Source organism: Rhinatrema bivittatum, chromosome 2, assembly GCF_901001135.1.
Source record: "Rhinatrema bivittatum chromosome 2, aRhiBiv1.1, whole genome shotgun sequence".
In the NCBI taxonomy this organism is placed as follows: Eukaryota; Metazoa; Chordata; class Amphibia; order Gymnophiona; family Rhinatrematidae; genus Rhinatrema; species Rhinatrema bivittatum.
This window is the reverse complement of record NC_042616.1, coordinates 750,959,984-750,980,270: the sequence shown is the minus strand read 5'-3', so window position 1 is coordinate 750,980,270 and position 20,287 is coordinate 750,959,984. Positions and strand designations below refer to the sequence as shown.

The following is a 20,287-nucleotide window of genomic DNA, read 5'->3' as shown; positions in this document are numbered from 1 at the left end:
AAGCTCAGACTCTTGCCCAACCTGCTCCTGCGGCAGGATTTTGACTTCCAACTTCAGAGCGAAGACCATCCCCCCATTACCCAATCTACCTGTGGGTGGCCGCCTATGCCACTTCTCCACCAAGTGGCTTAACATCACCCCAACCGGTGGGTGCAATTAGATGTCGCTCAAGGCTACCATCTAAATTTCCTCTCGTCCCATCAGACACTCCACCTCGGCCGGGGTGGCTCTCTTCCGACAACTGTCACCAGCTGCAGCAGGAGTATCCTCCCTACTGCAAGCCAGTGCCATAGAACCAGTTCCTCTCCCCCAAAGGGGGCATGGATTCTACTCCTGATACTTTTTAATCCCAAAAAAGACGGGAGGCATTTTCCCAATATTAGACCTACGGGCCTTAAACAAACATCTTCGGAAAGAGAAATTTCGGATGGTAACTTGGGCTCTTTGCTTCCACTTCTTCAACAAGGGGATTGGCTTTGCTCTCTCGACCTAAAAGACGCATACATGCACATCGCAATTACTCCGTCTCACAGGAAATACCTCTGCTTCCTGGTCGGGAACCAATATTTCCAGTACAGGGTCCTTCCATTCGGCCTAGCTTCAGCCCCTCGAGTTTTCATAAAGTGCCTGGCAGTAGTAGCTGCATACTTAAGACGACTGGGCACTCATGTCTATCCTTATCTGGATGACTGGTTGCTGAGAGCTCAGTCATCGGAAGGAGTTCTTCACTTCCACCACCTTACAGTACGGCTACTACTATTGTTGGGGTTTCTGATCAATTATCGGAAATCCCATCTGCTCCCGTCTGTTCCTCTCCTTTATTGGAGCAGATCTCGATACAATCCAAGCAAGAGCTTTTCTTCCCAGGAACCGAGCTCACACACTGGCGTCATTGGTGTGGGACATAAGGTCTCGTCAGACCACGTCTGCTCGTCGTCTACTAGTCTTGCTGGGGCATATGGCATCTTTGGTCCATGTTACCACCATGGCTCGTTTAGTCATGCGAGTAACACAGAGGTCACAGGCACATCATCCAATGTCCAACCTTGTCCACATCACCAGGCGACGTAGTCTCTCACTGGCATGGTGGATCCGGGAATCCCATCTCCTTCAAGGTCTACCCTTCCAAGCTCCAGAACCTCAAATGGTTTTGACAACCGATGCTTCCACTTTGGGTTGGGGAGCACATGTCAGCAACCTGCAGACTCAGGGAACCTGGTCAGCGGAGGAGTCTCAACATCAAATAAACTTTCTGGAGCTCCGAGCAATCAGATATGCTTTCTCTGCGTTTCGGGACTGTTTGTCCAACAAAACAATCCTAATCCAAACGGACAACAAACAAGGAAGAACCGGATCCTACCTCCTTTGTCAGGAGGTAGCACAGATTTGGGCTTTTGCTCTATCTCAAACCATGCTTCTCAGAGCGACCTACCCTGGCGGGTGTGGACAATGTTCTGGCAGACTCACTGTCGGGAATTTCAGCCCCACGAGTGGTCTCTCAACCCTGTAGTTGCGGACAGCCTATTCTGGAAGTGGGGGCACCCGACCATCGACCTCTTTGCATCTCTGCAGAATCGCAAGGTGGGCAACTTCTGCTCTCTACATCGCAGTCGCCGCATTCGCCCTGTCCTGGAAGGAAGGCTGCCTGTATGCCTACCCACCACTTCCTCTCATCAGCAAGACTCTTGTGAAGCTACACATGGACAGGGGTCTAATAATTCTCATAGCCCCCTACTGGCCACGTCAGGTTTGGTTTCCCATCCTTCAGGATCTCTCACTGCATCCACAGATTCCTCTAGGCTCGGACCTGTCCCTTATATCTCAGAGGAACGGCCAGTTGCACCACCCTAACTTTCAGGCCTTGTCACTAATGGCTTGGATGTTGAAAGGTTGATTCTCCGGCCTCTCAATCTTTCGGAATCTGTATCTCAGGTCCTAGTAGCTTCAAGAAAGCCTTCTACTAGAAGGTCTTATTCGAAATGGAAAAGATTTTCGTTGATGTACTTCAAAGGAGTTAGATCCTTTTACCTACCCCACAAATCAGTTTTTAGACTACCTCTGGCATCTTGCAGTCAGGTTTACAAACCTCCTCCATTAGAGTGCATGTTGCATGATGGCCGCCGTCCATAGGGGTACAGGGCATGTCTCTATCTCGACACAGCCCCTGGTGGTGTGCTTTATGAAGGGATTGCTTCACCTGAAGCCTCCTCTCAGTCCACTGGCCCCGTCTTGGGACCTTAATGTGGTGTAGCGCAGCTCATGAAACCTCCGTTTGAGCCTCTGCATTCCTGCAAGCTGCATGTCACTTGGAAGGTCCTTTTCCTTCTGGCGTTAACATCTGCTCGCAGGATCAGTGAGCTGCAGGCTCTGGTTACATACCCTCCTTACACGAAATTTCTTCATGATCGGGTGGTCCTTCGCTACCAAAAGTGGTATCTGAGTTTCATTTAAATCAATCCGTAGTCGTACCTACTTTCTTTCCAAAACCCCACTCACTTCCTGCTGAGCGGGCTCTGCATTCCTTGGACTGTAAACTTGCGCTTGCCTTTTATTTGGAATATACTGCAGGCCATAGGAAATCCACCCAGCTCTTTGTTTCCTATGATAAACTTAAGCTGGGAGCCCCGGTCGGAAAGCAGACCCTGTCCTCTTGGTTGGCGGACTGCATTTCCTTCTGGTATCAGCAAGCAGGCCTTCCGCTTCAGGACAGAGTTAAGGCGCACTCCATTAGGGCTATGGCAGCGTTGGTTGCACACCTTCGTTCTGTACCTCTCATTGATATCTGCAAAGCTGCAACCTGGAGTTCTCTTCATACCTTTGCAGCGCACTATTGCATAGACAAGGCTGTTACACAAGATTCTATCTTTGGCCAGTCAGTTCTATGCAATCTATTCTCAGCGTAATATCCAACTTCCTTCTACACCCGCTGGGATATTCAGGCTGCCTGTATACCAAAGAATCACCCCTGTTGTGCCTGTTGCACGTCTTTGGGTGTTTTCGGTACATATGCGGGCATCCTCAGCATGTTATTCACTCATATGTGAGGACTACCATCCTGCTTGTCCTGTGAGAAAGCAGAGTTGCTTACCTGTAACAGGTGTTTTCACAGGAAAGAAGGCTGTTAGTCCTCACGAAACCTATCCGCCACCCCGCGGAGTTGGGTACGCTTGCGATTTATTTTTTGCATGCTCTTTTTTGCTATGCATAAAACTGAAGGGAGACCCCTGCTGGATGCAGGGTTATTGCCATGCTGGGCATGCCCAGAAGGTGCCATTCAAAGTTCTAGAAACTTTGACAAAAGTATTCTGTAATTGGCTCCATCAGAAGATGTCATCCATATGTGAGGACTAACATCCTACTGTCCTGTGAGAACACCTGTTACAGGTAAGCAACTCTGCTTTCTGTTGCTTAGAATTTCCCCCTGATACTGTACTTCTTCCTTGGATTTTTACAGCCTAAGTGCATGAAACTGCATTTGTTTAGTATTAAATCTTATCTTTTAGACCCTAAACCATTCCTTGAGCTTTATAAAATCCCTCCTCGTGTTTTCCATACTTTTCTGGCTGTCTACCCTTTTACAGATTTAGGTGTCATTAGCAGAAAGACGAACCTTTACTAATAAAATCCTTCTGCATTTTCACTCACATAAATGTAAAGAACCAGTCCAAGGAACAATTCCTGCGCCACACCACTAGTAATGTCCCTCTCTTTAGAGTAAACACCATTTACCACTATTCTTTGTCACCAATCAGCCAGTCATTTTAGGGTCTATACAAAGGACGCTCAATTTGAGTCTGTGCGGATCAGCATCAAAGGCAAGTTGATGTCAGTATTGAGTACTTCTCCAGTTAGCCATGGTGATGAAAGGCTTGAGTTGGGGGTTTGTTTCTCCTGCGGCGAAGCAGGTTGGAAGGGGGCAGCAACTGAGTAAGACTTCACTGCAACCCTCCCACCTCCAGTTCTGCAGGACTAAGCATTCATGTTGTAGGTTTGCTCACTTCTTTGCTAGGCCCTACCTGTGATGACATTGGTCATAGATGGACAAACCCATACCATAAGCTTGTTCTCCTTTTAATATAATGCAATACAAATCTGTTACGGGCTTTATTGTTGTCGGAGTTGATTTCTAGGGATATGAATCATTTTAAGACTTTGTATTTGCGTTATTTTGCCTAATGCCATTTTTCATTAACTTCAAAGAATTAACTTAATATTTTGATTTGCTTTTATTTTATTTTTTCTCTCAAAGCAACAACCAGAGCAGCAGTTGGAAATGCCACAGATGGAGCTTCCACCAGAGGAGCCTCAGAATATCAATCAGCTGATACCAGAATTGGATCTTATGACGGAAAAGGAAAAAGAAAAAGAGAAGGAGGAGGAAGAGGAAGAGGAGGTAAGGACCAGAATTAAGGCATATGCTTTGCAACGTTTTACTAGACATATCCTCTGGTAGTGTCTGTAGTTTTATGCTAAGAGTTTTTATAATGCTGCATTCTTTGGCTGCTTAATATATAGCTCCTCTCCTGGTAATATGCTAGAGAGCCATTTCTTTGCTTCTCTGATGGAAAGCAGTGCACTGCAGTTTGGCTGCATGAGTAGACAATGGGAATGAGATGAAGGTGGGCTTTATTGAAAGGAGATACAGCCAATTTTCTGGGAATACAAAATAGGTCTTTCTGGTTCATTCAGATGTTTATAAAAAGTTGTTCGAACTAATTTCGTAAGGCAGACAAAAACCAGTTGCACAGGAGAGCAGCTGCAGTGTTCAGAAAGAAGCCTGTGCCACTGACAATATGCAAATTGACCGTCTGGCCACTTTTACTTAAAGGACCATTTTATTTTCATTTTGTCTGCTGCTCCTTGTTTGGCATGGACAAGAAGTTTCCTGCATAGTATGAAGGTTTTGCACCTACTAGCAAATACAAAGGTGGTTTTATTTCTGGTAAACCTTTCCAACAATGCATACCATTGGCTATGTCTGCTCCAGACCTGTAACAGACAGGCCATCACAAAAATTCACTAACGTGTGTAATATCTCTTCTGTGTGCATCATTAGCATAGCTCCATTTTGCCAGCTGGAGCTCATGACTGCTCTGCTGCTGATCAGATGCATTACTTGCCAGGTTCTTATGGCCTGGATTGGCCACTGTTGGAAACAGGATGCTGGGCTTGATGGACCCTTGGTCTGACCCAGTATGGCATGTTCTTAACTTAAAAATAACCATAGAGGAACCTGCATTAAAAGAATTTAATATACTGCAGAATATGGACAGCAGGAGATGTGGGATCCCTGTGGCAGTTTTTAAACTTCGGGAGTGGTGTTTGTGCATTGGAAGAAAGCTAAGTTGCAAATTTTGTCATAAATGTATTAGGACTAGAACAGAGGCTAGATTATTACTCCCACTTCCAGTTTGAATTTGTACAGTTTAATTAGTATACAGGTTATACCTACTTTTCTCCTAGGACAAGCAGGATAGTAGTCCTCACACATGGGTGACATCGGATGGAGCCCGGCATGGAAAAATTTGTCATAGCTTCTAGAACTTTGACCTGGCACACTGAGCATGCCCAGCATGCCACTATCCAAGCATCTACGCGGGGTCCCTCTTCAGGCTCTTCTTTTCCACAGAGCTACTGTCTCGCGGATGTGGAGCTCATGCTTTGTTTGCTTAAAAGGTCCATGTTCAAGTTCTCTCGCTTTTTTTCTTCCACACCAGGTTCCTTGAGCTTTCTTTTCCCATCCTTAGAGGGCTTTGCTGTGTTTGTACATCCCTTACAGTCTATTCCTGACGGTGACTTCTCCCGGTGACTGCTAGCCATTGACCACTTGCTGGTTAATTTCTGCCAATGCGTCTGGCGCTTGCCAATGCCCTCAGACTATGTCCATTACAAATCCCCATGAGGGATGTCTTATGCCTGGGGGGTCTCACAACATCAGGGAGTGTCAACTGTGCGCTCAGATGCCCCCCCCCCCCCCCCCCCCCCAAGGGTCACTGCATGCAAATTGACAAGATGGAAAAGTTGTTCAGGCCCTGGAGGTCTGATCCATCAACCTTGACATCGGGAGCAATGACACCTTGGGGGAAGGAGGTACCGGTAGTCACCAATCCAGGTTTAACTTCTCCTTTACTGGATCCTTATATCTAGTTAGGTGCTGGAGACCGATCTCTCTCTCCCTCTCGTTCCATAAGGTACTGCCTTCCATCGAGGCCGAGTGCCCAAGGCAATCCCCACTGATTCCGGTGCCGGACACCGGTCTCTCTCGGAACTCCAAGGGAGGCCTGGTCAAGCCACTGCCTCCACAAGCTTTTCCTATCTTTGGCAGACTTCGAGGAGTTGGAGTGCAGGGTGCGCTTGGCGGTCGGCCGAGCCCTACAAGTTAGCCACCAGCCCCATCGGGGCTGCCACCTCCACCAGAATCCACTCTGTTGCTGCTAGCACCTGGATTTACTCTATGCGCTGCTGACGCAGCCTGTTCTAGTGCCCCGGATGTAGTTAATGCCCCGGGAGGGCACAGTTGCTACATCGCCAGAGGCCATTTCCAATTCCTCAGCTGAGGGAAGACTATTGGTGCCTCTGTTGCCCACTTCCAAGGCCAACCCTGCGGCCGGCATTGCCAGGAGTCTTTGCCAGGTCCATTGGTGCCTCTGTTGCCCATGGTGCCATCAATGCCCTCTGTACCTTTTGGGGCCATCGGTGCCCTGACCCAAGGCCGCGGTTAGGGCTCCCCTACGGTGTCTCCGGGTGATCAGAGTGATGAATATGACCCGTGGGGAGATGAGATGAGTTTGTTTCCTCCTCGGTGCACTCAGAACCTGCCCTCGGAACAGTTAGCTCAGTTAGCTCCGGAGGAGAGATGTCGATCTCCTGAGGATTTAATGTTTGCAGACTTTGTCAGGGCTACGGAGGAATCGGTTCCCTTCCAGCTCCTGACAGAGGTTGACCCCAGACGCAAGATTTTGGAGGTTCTCCAATTTGTGGGTGCACCTAAGGAGGTGGTAGCTGTCCTGGTCCATGATATTTTTAAGGACCTGTTTGTCTGGCTCTGGAAACAGCTGATCTCTGTACCCCTAGTGAACCGCAAGACAGATGCAGTATATTTGGTTTAGCCTACTGCAGGGTTTGAGAGGCATCGCCTTCACCACCAGTCTGTGGTGGTGGAATCTACCCTCAAGAAGTCGCGGCTCCACTGGGCTGTGAGCACAAGGCACTGGATGCTGTGGGGAGAAGTGTCTTCCAAGGCTCCATGCTGGTGGCCCGTATTGCTTGATATCGGTTGAATATGGGCCAATATTCCAGGAACCTTTGGAAACAGGTTTCAGTATCTGGTGGAGTGCCTCCCCCAACAACTTCAGGAGGACTTCTGAAAGTTATTCAGCAGGAATTGGAATGTGATAAGCATGAGGTCCACTCCGCTTATGTCTTTGAGATGATGTTGCAGGTAGCTGCAGTGGGCATTGGTGCTTGTCAAATGGCCTGGCTACATGCCTCTGACCTCTGATTGGCGGTACAGGAGCGCCTTGTGGACTTGCCTTGCACCGGAGAGAATCGTTTTGGTGATAAGTTCGAGGAGGCAATGGCGCAGCTGAAGGATCATCATGAGACCAGCCAGCACCTCAAACCCGCAGTCCTTGAACAAGAAGTACTCTAGGCAGAGATCCAGATGCCTGTTTTACTGGTCGAGGAAATATTATCCTCTAGTGGGCCGGGCAAGATTGCAGTGGACTGGGCCCAGGACTTGCCCAAAGCAGCCCCGTACTCCTAGGACCCCCGCCTGTGCCCCAGCAGAGCCCTGCCAAGGTGTTTTGACTAGCTGCAAGAAAGTGTAAGCCAGCTTGCCAGTACCTTCACAGACAGTCTCTCTCTGTCTCTCTCTCATGTCAGCTGCAGTGTTTTGTGAACTGATGGCTGGCTGTTACCTCAAACCGTTGGGTCCTCGCCATAGTTTGTCTAGGGTACATGCTCAATTTCCAAGGAGTCCCTCCAGACTCTTCCCACGTGTCTCTTGTGGGGCCTCTCGATGGATCAGGATGTGCTGCTGGCAGAGCTCTCCAGCTTCTTAATGGTCAGAACAGTTGAGCCCATTCCGCCGCAACAGTGGGGAACCAGCTTCTACTCCAGATACTTCCTGATACTAAAGATAACAGGAGGCCTGTGTCCTATTCTAGACTTGAGGGCGTTGAAGTTCCTAAATGGGAAAAGTTCAAGATGGACTCGCTAGGTGCCTTGATCCCTCTCATGCAAAGAAGAGACTGGTTTTGCTCCCTCGATTTAAGATGCCTACACCCATATCGAGATTTCCCAGATCTACCGGGAATATCTTCACTTTGTGGTGTGCGAGAACTATTTCTAGTACAGAATATTGCCCTTCGGCCTGACATCTGCTCCTCGCACCTTCACGAAGTGCCTGGCAGTGGTAGGGGCTTACCTGAGACAAATGCGAGTGCAAGTGTTTCCCTACCTGAGCGACTGGCTCAAGAGTCCCACCAAGCAGGGAACGCTGTGATCCCTCAATTTGACCCTTCGGGTATTTGAAGCCTTAAGTTTTCTGGTCAATTACATGAAGCCGCAGCTGGACTTTATCGGTGCCAGACTAGACACTGTTCAGGCTTGGGCATTTTTGCCTGTAGTCGAGCACTCACCTTTGGTGCCCCTAGTGGAAGCGATCTCTGAGTCACCAGCATGTTGCGCCTCTTGGGGCACATGGCTGCAACTGTCCGTGTCACTCCCTTTGCTCATCTGCACATGTGCAGGGCATAATGGACCCTGCAGTCCCAATGGTGCCAGGCCACCCAGGACTTTCGAGTGCACATACGGGTAACTCCGCCACTCCGGGACTTCCTGTCTTGGTGGGAGACCCAATCTCACTTGGAGATAGGGGTGCATCTTTAGGCATCCCCTCCTCAAGTTGTGCTCATCACAGATGCTTCCCATCTGGGCTGGGGGGCCCACGTGGAAGGTCTTTGCACCAAGTGTTGATAGTCTGTGCAGGAGAAGCAGTGCCAGATAGATCACCTGGAGCTCTAGGAAGTTTGATACGTGCTCTGGGCATTCTGGGATCAATTGGCCTACCGGGTGGTCCTAGTCCAGACCAACAACTAAGTATCAGTGTGGTACCTGAACAAGCAGGGCGTCACAAGATCATTCCTCCTCTGTCAAGCAGTCCAGATCTGGTCGTGGGCGTTATCCCAGGGTATCCTTCTCCAAGCAATGTATTTGCCAGAGACAGAATGTGGTGGCGGACAACCTGAGTTGTTTTTTCCACCCACACGAGTGGTCCCTGAAGCAGGAGGTGGTGGGTTGGAACTTCCGCTGCTAGCGAACTCCAGATGTAGATCTCTTCGCTTCCCCTTGGAACAGGAAGATGAGTCACTTCTGCTTCCTGTTTAGGGAGGACAGCAAGCCAGCATCAGATGCTTTGCCCATCATTGGGGCAGGGGCCTCCTTTATGCGTACCCTTCGCTTCCACTAGTGTCGAAGACTCTCCTGAAGCTCCAACAGGACCGGGGAACGATGATCCTCTTCGCTCCTTACTGACTTTGGCAGATCTGGTTCCTGCTTCTTCAATATCTTTCTGCGGGATCCGATTTAGTCTGGGGATCTCCCAGACCTCATCACACAGGATCAGGGCAGACTATGCCATCCCAACCTTTAGGCATTATCACTCACGGCTTGGTTGTTGAAAGGGTGACCCTACAGACCCTGAACCTCTCTGAAGTGTCGTCTTTGTTCCTGGTGGAGGAGATTCTCCATATGGTGTGAGTGACAAGGGTTGGATCTGTTCTTTTACTCCACTTAGAAGCTTACGGATTAGCTACAGCATCTCTTGGAGACTGGCCTAAAGACCAACTCCGTCAGAGTCCACATAAGCGCTATTGGGGCCTATTACTAAGGGCTGGATGTTCACCCATCTCTGTGCAGCCTATTGTTAGTCACCTCATGCAGGGTCTGCTTTAGCTGAAGCCTCCTTTACGGCTCCCTGCCATATCCTGAGACTTCTGTGTGGTCCTGGCCCAACTTATGAAGGCTCCCTTTGAACCTTTGTGGTCCTGTGACCTGAAGTTCCTGACTTGGAAGGGCATCTTCCTGGTAGCGGTCACCTCAGCATGCAGAGTTAGCGAAGTTCAGGCTTTGGTGTCCTACCTGCCTTACACGAAGTTCTTTCATGATAAAGTGGTTTTGCTCATGCATTTGAAATTCCTGTAAATAGCGGTGACAGAATTCCATCTGAACCAGTCAATTGTCTTGCCCACCTTTTTTCCCAAACCTCATTCGCACCAGGGCGAAAGAGCTCTTCATAGCCTGGAGTGCAAAAGGGCCTTAGCTTTCTACCTGGAGCAAGACAGCAGGCCACAGGCAAACCACACAACTCTTCATCTCTTTTGATAAAAACAGATTGGGAATTGCTGTGGCCAAGCATACCTTGTCCAATTCACAAGTAGGAGTATAGCTCGGGGGCCACGTCAAGGCTCATTCTGTCCGAGCCATGGCAACTTCATTGGCCCATTTACGAGCAGTCCGCGTGGACAAAATCTCTCCATACCTTCGCCTCACACTATTGGCTGGACAGAGATGGCTGACGCGACAGCGATTTCAACCAATCTGTCCTCAGGAATCTTTCAGCTGTGAAACCCAACTCATCTTGCCTAGGGGCCCATTTTTTGGTTCAGGCTGTCTCCCTCTGTTTCCAGCAGCACCACGGTGGTTGTGCCTATTGGCACCTAGTTAGTTGTCTGGTTTCGGGGTCAGCCTGTAGCTAGGGATTCTTCCATGTGTGAGGACTACCATTTGTCCTAGGAGAAAGCAGGTTTGCTTACCTGTTACAGGTGTTCTCCTAGGATAGCAGGATATTTAGTCCTCACGAAACTCACCCACCACCTCACAGAGTTGGATTTCTGTTCAGTTTTAGTTTTTTGTAATTCTACATTGAGACTGAAGACAGACCCCCTCGTGGACGGCATGGATAATGGCATGCTGGGCATGCTCAGTGTTCCTAGTCAAAGTTCTAGAATCTTTGACAAAGGTTTTCCATGCCAGGTTTCATCTGATGATGTCACCCATGTGTGAGGACTAACATCGTGCTGTCCTAGGAGTACACCTGTTGCAGGTAAGTAACTCTGCTTTCCATGCTCCCTGCTTCTGCCCTGGCTGTGAGCGACCCACTGAAGATGAACGGTTATGAATAAGGCATGGGTGTCGCACAGGGTGTATTGATTTAAATCACAGAGAGAAAACTGATTTAAATAGTTTCCCACTGATACTACTACAAACATTTCTTAAACAGTGGTGCAAATATGATCACTAAAACATGGGAATTTGTGTTAAATCACTTACTCTAAAAGGCATAGTCTTGAAAACTGGCACATTGTAAAATTAATTCTTTAATTTACTAACCCCTTGATTTACCATGTTCTTCAGATTCATTTTCTCCTAAAGACTCTTCATCGTCATAACTAGGCCCTGTATCTCCTCCTTGCATTGTTTATGCTTGATATGTTTTCTCCGAGGACAAGCAGGATGGCAGTCCTCACAGATGGGTGACCTCATCCGATGGAGCCCAGCAAAGAACTTAGATTTCAAATATTCTAGAGCTTTCAGCATACCCTACTGAGCATGTGCAGCTGTAGTCATCTCCCAGGCAAAGCCACCCCCCCCCCCCCCCCCCCCCCCACCCCCTGGCAGAGGCTGTAAGACATGGTACTTTGCGCCATCCCTCACAGCTATTGCATTGAATGTTCTGGAAATACAGAAGCTGTTTTTTCTGGCACCTTTGCTTTGTTTTTGATTATTTTTTTCCAGTGCTCTCTGCTGGCCACATGATGAGCTTAATGCCCATTGCAGCCTGGCCAAAGCTGCTGCTTCCATTAAAAAAAAAAAAATGCTGCACCCACAGGTTTCTCATGTTGTCCACTCCATTTCATCTATTTTTGCCTTTTTTGGAGCCTCATGTGGACTGGGTAGGTCTGAGGACTGGCCTGAGTTCCCATCCCATCTGACGTTTCATTCAAATTCACGTGGGGAGGAGAGATTTAACCCCCCCCCCCCCCCAAACTCTTGAAAATGAATCTCCATGAGCTCAGGTTAATCTTCACATCTGGATGATATAGCCTCCCCTCCTGCTTTCTAGCCTGCTCTGACAGATTAGTCTACACAGAAAAGAGTGTGAGCACTGGTGGTCAGATGCTGGGCATGGTGCTCAGGCAAACTAGGCACCGCTCAGCATTAACACCATCCATGCCATAGAGCAGTGGTTCTCAACCTTTTTTCTGTCGGGACACACCTGACAGATGGTTCTCACATGCGTGACACACTGACCCATGATCGTCACGGGGCTAGATGTAAAAGTACAGTTTGCATCCACGGGAACCCCCCTGACCCACAATAATGGATGTAAAGCAGAATTATGACATTCCCCATAAAACTCACCCTACAAAAAAGATGTTTTGGTGTCATCTCAGTAACAGCAACTCAAACTCCTTCTACTTCCAGGCTCAATAGCCCTACTTATGAAAAGACAGTAGTTTACCACCAATGCATGCCTTTGAGAAAACACAACAAATAAGACTGATAAAACTCTTACATGCTAGTAAAATATCTCATCTCGTTAACAGACACAGAACCGACCTAACATACTCCCAGGATCTGTAGTAATGCACATAAACTAATCCGCACACAGTTACACCTGTATTATGGAATACACTCAAACAGAAGCAACCCTATCTATGAAAAGGCAACACTATAAATATTAAATCAGGCCCTAAAAACCAATACACCTCTTATTAGGAAAACAGAACTAGCAAGCAGCTATAGATCCCCACACAGAAATAATTGTAAAACTATACTAATAAGCAGAATAAATGTTTCTAAACAGCTATGAACAGAATAACATCCAACAATTAAAAACTCATAAAAACTATTAAAAATTCTCCAATCACCAATAAAATATTTCAAAAAAAGCAGACACATCACATAATAAATAATTAAAATGGCAGTCAATCAAGAAAAATAAACTTAAAAAGCCACCTTTACTTACCCCCTCCAGCAGCTCTCCTACTCCTCTTCCATGCAGGCCGTAGCACACAGCAGAAGCAGCAGTAGTGGCTAAGCTCTATACTCATGGTCCTCTTCCTTAATGCCCATGTCTCTCTCACACACACACCATACCAGTCATGCCCCCATGACCAGTTTCTGTCTCTCACACACCAATCATCTCCCAAACAGTCTTTGACACACACACACCAGTCACCTTCCTGAACAGTTTCTCTCATGCCATACACACACACAGGCTTCCCACTCCCGTGTTCTACTTACATATACGGGCTTCTCACTCTCATAATCACTTTCTGTCTCACGCACACTCACCAGTCTCTCACTCCCATGCTTGTTCTCTCCACATGCACAAGCTTCTCATTCCCATAATCACTTTCTTTCTCACACACACACACACCAGTCACCTGATCTCTCTCATGCATACACACACAGGCTTCCCACTCCCATGTTCTTTCAGATATACAGGCTTCTCCCTCACATGCTGTCTCTCACACACCCAGGTTTCTCATTCCCTTGCTCACTCTCTTCACATGCACAGGCTTCTCATTCCCATAATCATTTTCTCCTTGTTACACACACATACATACACACACACACACCAGTCTCTCTCTCTTTTCCATGCTCGCTCTCCACTGCACAGGCTTCTCATTCCCTGAATCACATTCTTTCTCTCATATTCACACACACCAGTCTCTTTCTCTCATACACACCGTCACCTTACCAACCAGTCTCTCGCTCTCATGCATGCACACACACACAGGCTTCCCCACTCCCATGCTGTCTCTCACATAATCAGGCTTCTCACTCCCATGCTTTCTTTCACACACATCCAAACCCCCCCCCCCCCCCCAACAGCAGGCTTCTTACGCCCATGCTTTCTCACATACCCAGATTTCTCACTTCAATGCTTTTTCTCTCTCTCTCACACACACACACACACACATCAGTCACCTCCCTGACTAATGTCTCACACTCTCACATACACATCAGTCATCTCCTTGAGCAGTCACTTTCATTGTCTCTCACACATACACATACATCAGCTCTCTGACCAGTTTCTCTCATTCACACACATGCTCTCAATCACACGCAGGCTGGCTGCTTCTTTCTCTCACTCACTTCCTCTTCCCCGCCCCTCCCCGAGCACAAATGGTAGCAGCAGCAGCCGCCTCCTCCAGCCCCCGCAAGCCAAGAAAGAAGAATCCCATCGGCCGCGGGAGGCTCAAGCTGCTCTCTCCTTTCCCGATTACCGTCTGCTTCAATTGCTCGGGGGCCGATGCTGCTGCAGCCGCCGCTGCTGCTACTTTATCACGCAGCACTGCTCTTTCTCCTTCCCGCGCACCACGTATCACTTCCTGTTCCGGGTCACGGGGGGGCAGGCGCGGGAAGAAGAAAAGGCCAGACACAAGTGCCACAGCTTTTTTTTTTAGCACTGCTGCCGTTCCCACTGGGCTTGAATGTGTTGGTAGCCCGGCGGCAACGGCAGCAGGGAAGAAAGAGCAGCGGGAGAGACCGGGAGCACGCGACACAGCAGCCGGTGCTTGGCGACACACTAGTGTGTCGCGACACACCGGTTGAGAACCGCTGCCATAGAGTGTAGTGGGTGCCATTCACACTGTTGGATGTATTCGACACCATAGAGTGCTGTGAATGCTGCCACCGCCATGAGGCGCCATCGAGACAGTAGAGCTTCGCAGGCAATGTTAAGGCCATCAAGCCCTGTGGGTGCAGACAGATGTTGCCAAGGCTATGGGCACCTTTGAGTGCCAGGCACTATTGCTGACATTGATCTTGAAGGATGTCTAGCACAGTCGGGTGTCATAGCAACATGGATCCTCCCAGGCCAAGTGTGCCAATGTGGAGGGCCAGTGAGTGCTGCCAAGCACTATTAGTTACTGTCGAGTGCCTGGCACCATGGGGCTCTATTTGGCAATGAACGAATGCTAATGGGGTCAGTGTGACAGTTCCTTTTCATAACCCAGATCAGTCTAGACAAGTGGGTTCTGCATCCCTATTAGCAGATGGAGGCAGAGAACGAAAAGCTTTTCAGGTACTGCTACTTAACGGAGAGTGCCATCTGCAGTCCCTTAGTATTGACCTGTACCCAAGCAGGGTAGAGCCAAGAAAGAAGCGCTTGTGTGCACTGCTGCTGATTTTGGTGAGTTTGCCTGAGGTAACTTTGCCACCGTGCTTTGCCCTGTTGCCATGGCAGCAGGCAGATTGCACTGCATGTTCCCCCTCAATGGCGCTGACATCGGAGTATGCAAATATCTGAGGGCCCACAGTATCACTCATTTGTGGCTTAATTTAGCCACGGATTATACTGCAGGGGGAGGGACCCTCGGGTCAATCAACCGGCAGGAGAGCTACCTGATCCCAGGTGAAGGGAAGCTGCGGGGGGAGATTTTGCTTCGAGGCTCAGGATGGCAGGGCACAATTTGGGGTCCTAGTCAAGAGGCCCAGGACTCCCCTTCCTCTCTGGCGATGCAGGCCGGGGTTGAAGATCAGAGGGAGGAAGGTATGAAAGTTCCTGAGGTTGGGGACATTGAGGGAGAAGAATTCTCCACAGAATTTTTTACTTGTGCACAAGGCTTATTTGGCCAGGAAGTGTGCAGCCTAATCCTAAGAGCGAAAAAGTCCCTGGCCAGGGGTTTAGGGAACCTTCTCTGACAGGTCTTAGTCACCCAGATAGGGCTTTGGAATCAGATGATTCGGACGATCCAGATGAAGATATAGCAGACGCAGACCCTGTTACTAACCAGGGGGATGATTCTGCCAACCACGAGATGGGGAAGAACCGAGACACATCTGGAGGGGGACAACCCACAAGTGGTGTCTGTCTTTTTCGTAAAGAAGAGTCGAAGCTGCTTATTTCTCACATTGTGAAGGTGCTACAGGATGAATCAGATAATGGAGTAGATCAGATACTGGACAATCTTCAGGGTCTCACTACAGCATTCCTGTTACCTAAGAAGGTTAAGAAATTGGTAGACCAGGAGTGGAACACCCCAGAATCTGGATTAAAGGTGGCAAGGGCAATGATGGTTATATCCCTTAACTGAGGATATTTTGTAGCTCTTGATGTCGTCCCGCCCCCCGCCCCCCCAAAGTAGATGCCTGTGTCAGCAATCACCAAGACCACCACCATCCTAGTCACAGGCTCAGCCATGCTTAAGAATGTTCAGGATTAGAAACTGGAAATCTAGGTGAAAAGGGAATTTGAAGTCTCAGCCTTAAGCCTGAGTGGCCATCTGTGGTAGCCTGATGCAGAGGGGGAGCAGTTTGGGGTTGGCTGACTCAGTTTTACAGAGTGTGGATCCAAGATCACCTCAGACCAGTGGGTTCTGGAGGTAGTAAGACGACTATACTTTAGAATTTTCTTGTCCCGTCAGGGAAGCCTTCATGGAGTCTCACTGCTCATCCCTTGGCAGACAGGCCATGTGAGATACACTGCTTCAGCTTCAGAGATTAGGAGCAATTGTGCCAGTTCTGGTAACAGAACAAGGTCAAGGAAGTTATTTAATTTACTTCGTTGTCCCCAAGAAGGAAGGGATGATGCTTTGGCCCATTCTAGACCTGCAGAAAGTCAATGCAGCGCTGTGGATTCCACGTTTTCATATGGAAATGTTGCAAACAGTGATAGCGACTGTTGACAGGGAGAGTTTCTGGCCTCCCTGGATTTAACGGAAGCCTATCAACACATTCCCATTCACTTGGAACATCAGATTTCTTCACTTCATGGTGCTGGTCAGCATTTTCAGTTTCGGGCCCTCCCTTTCGGGTTAGCAACAGCTCCAAGAACCTTCATGAAGATTATGGTTGTGGTGATAGCCGTGTTACGGAAGGAAGGTGTTCTAGTTCATCCTTATCTGGGCTACTTACTTATCCGGGTGGAGGAGGAGTGTGGCCGATCGGTCCAGAGGGTGCTGGAGATGTTAAATTCTCTGGGCTGGAGTGAGTCTTTGGGGTATTTGGAGGCGAGATTAGACACTCAATTGGGCAGGGTCTTTCTTACCTCAGAGGATCGTGAAGTTGCAGTCTCAGGTGGCCCGACTATTGCGTATGCCAGTGCCCAGGTTCTGGGTTCTATGGCATCTACTTTAGATTTGGTACCATGGACCTTTTCTCATAGAGGGCAGTTCTGTCGTGTTGGGTTCCTTTATCAAAGGAATTTCAGCGGCCTTTACTGCTACAAGGTATCTCCAGATCCATTCTCTTATGGTGGCTGTCACGACCCAGCTTGGAGAGGAGAGTGGATCTGGAAGTCCTGGAATAGAGGTGGTGGTGACCACAGATGCCACCTTCAGAGGTTGGGAGGCGGTCTATCAAGGGCGGTTGGCCCAAGGATGATGGTTGCCAGTAGAGAGGTCCTGGTCTATCAACCGTCTGGAAATGAGCGGTTTGCGAGGCACTGAAAATCTTTCTTCCTCAAGTTCGGGATCTAATGGTGAGCATTTTTTCGGACAATGACAACAGTGGCATATGTCAATCGACGGGACAGAGTAGAGGAGTGGCCCTGGAGGCTCAGAAGCTATTTGTCTGGGCGGAGCAATACTTACTTGGGATTGCGGCATCTCATGTTGCAGGAATGGACAGCATTCATGCGAAAGGACCTTACGTTAAAGACTGTATTTCTGGTAGCAATTTGCTCAGCTAGGTGGATTTCGGAGTTGCAGGCTTTATCCTTCAGCGAACCATTCCTTCAAATTTCAAACGATGGGGTATTTCTGCAGACGTACCCTCATTTTTACCTAAGGTTATCCCATTTTTCCAGCTTAATCAGATGGTGGAACTTCCTGCATTCCCAAGTTTGGAGGGGGAAGGATGCTTAGCAAATGATCTTCACTGTCCAGACGATAGGCGGACGCTGTTAACGATATCTTAAGGTTACAAATGCCTTTTGGTGGGCAGATTGTTTTTTTCCCTGTACGTACCAGGATCAGCCCAGACAGTGGGGTTATGTCCCCCTTCCAGCAGATGGAGTCAGAGAAAACTTCGAAGGATAAGGCAGTGCATCCTCTGCTGCTACTCAGTATTCTCCTGACTCCAGCAGATGACAGTGGTGGACCTTGTTCCCCACTGATATTACTAGAAAGCTAATTTAGGGATCTTTCTCTATTTTCCTTGGCTTTCTCTTGTTTGGATGGATCAAGTCTGATTAAGTTATAAAAAAAAAAAAAAATTAATTACTTTTGTTTGTAGAGAGCTCTCCTGTAGCTCTGCTACTATTTGCAGCTCTCCCCTTTCCCTGTCTGTTGCGGGGGTAAGTTGTGTATTTCCTTCTTAACAAGTTATTTCCTCTCTCCCTTTCTCCGGGGTGCAAGTTGGTGCACCCCTGAGACGCCGTTTTCCTCTGGGCAGCCTGCACAGAGAGGCGTAATTCCTCTGTGCCTTACATCAACAGGTCGCTGAGGGTTAGAGAGAGCAGGACTGAAGAGGAGGCTCTTCCCGCTTCTCGCAGCCGTAAGCCCTGCCTCTTTCTCGCGCAGAGAAATCAGCTGATTCCCTCGCGGCTCCATCTGGGATCCCCATGCCGTGTTCATCCAGGTGCTGTGCTTGCGGAGAGCCCGGGTCGCGGCTCTCCCGCGAGGGGATTTGCACAGGTTGCCTCCCTGGTGGGGAGGTTCCCTCTCAGCCGACGGGACACTCAAGTTCGCGCCTTCATGTGCACCTCTAGGGACAGGGTCTGGCCCCGATCCCCCTGAGCGTGGGAACGCCGGCCATTTTGAGTTCAGACTCTGCTGCCCCTGCGCTGCCAGGAGAGGATCAGGATGCACTTTTTTCATCTCTGCCGCTGGTTCTGATGCCTGTTCCTCCTCTGGAACCTTTTCCTCCGTCAGGGGATCCTCCCATTTTGCCTCCCTCGGGGCCACCTCCGTTTTCCACGGACTTTGTTCTCCTTCACAACGCTTACCTGGCCAGGATGGGCCAGCACCCGGAATTTGACGGGGCCTCCCCCTCCCAAGGTACCCAGGACGGCTGATCCCACAGGGGTCTTGGAGTGCCCAAGGGCCAGCAGCCCCTTGAAACAGGGACTTCGAGAGTCCGTTTGGTACATCCCTCTGTGGGGGGGGTCGGTTCCTCCTCAGGACCCAGACCCTGATGAGTCCTCATTTACAGCTCAATTGGAAGGGGATGATCCTAGAGTTCTGCGGATCTTCCAGAGGGACGAGCTGGACCCCCTCATCCCACAAATCCTACAGGAATTGGACATTGAGGCCCCACAGGACCCGCCTGGGCCTACCCCAGCAGTGAAAGAAAGGGGACCCCCTCTTAGCTGGTCTACGTCCGCCGTGTAGGTCGTTCCCTTCCCATCCCACTTTCCTTCAACTGTTATCCAGGGAATGGGATTCTCCGGAGGCCTCCTTCAAGGTCAGCAGAGCTATGGAAAAGCTATACCCACTCCCGGATGACTTCCTGGAGCTTCTTAAGGTTCCCAAAGTGGACTCTGCGGTCTCTGCAGTGACGAAGAGAACTACCATTCCAGTGATGGGAGGCGCAGCCCTGCGAGATCTTCAGGGTAGAAAGCTGGAAGTCTATCTCAAGAGGGTTTTCGAGGTGTCCACCCTGGGCGTCTGGGCAGCCATTTGTAGTTCCCTCGCCCAGCGGGCAGGCCTCCGCTGGGATCAGGAGCTGCCTCCTGAGGAAGCGCGACAGGCAGACCACCTGGAGGCCATCATAGCGTATGGAGCAGACGCACTGTATAACATCCTCAGAGTCTTGGCCAGATCTATGGTCTCTGCAGTCTCGGCTAGACGCCTCCTCTGGCTCCGCAACTAGTCGGCGGATTCTTCTTCCAAGACGCAGCTGGGATCCCTGCCCTTCAAGGGGAAGCTACTATTTGGGGAAGATCTGGATCAGATTATCAAGTCCCTCAGAGAGAATAAGGTGCACAAACTGCCAGAGGATTGTCCTCGATCGTCTAGGTCATTCAGTTCCATCAGAAGCTGATTCAGGAGCCAACGACGTTTCTGCCACGCAAGGACTGCAGCCCCTCGTCAGCAGTCTTCACGTTCCCAATCCTGGGTTTATTCCTTTCGAGCCCAAAGGCAGCCCTGGACTGGTCTGGCCCAAGGGATGCCTTCCAAGTCTTCACATTGAAGCTATGCCAGCCCACTCCCCTATCCCCAGGATAGGGGGGGCGCGTCTCCCTTTTCTACGAGGAGTGTGTCAATATCATATCGGATCTTCTAAGGCACGGCTACGCGCTAGAATTTGCTTGGCCGCTAAGAGAAAG

General features: G+C 49.3%; 1 protein-coding gene across 3 annotated transcripts in view; it reads left to right on the top strand.

The window, feature by feature from the left end:
* RAD21 (RAD21 cohesin complex component) overlaps positions 1 to 20,287 on the top strand; it is a 231,413-nt gene that overhangs the window by 168,480 nt on the left and 42,646 nt on the right. For all 3 annotated transcript variants that reach the window (XM_029591924.1, XM_029591925.1, XM_029591923.1), the window contains one exon: positions 4,250 to 4,393. In XM_029591924.1, the coding sequence (XP_029447784.1) occupies positions 4,250 to 4,393 (144 nt within the window). The remainder of the gene's footprint in view (positions 1 to 4,249; positions 4,394 to 20,287) is intronic.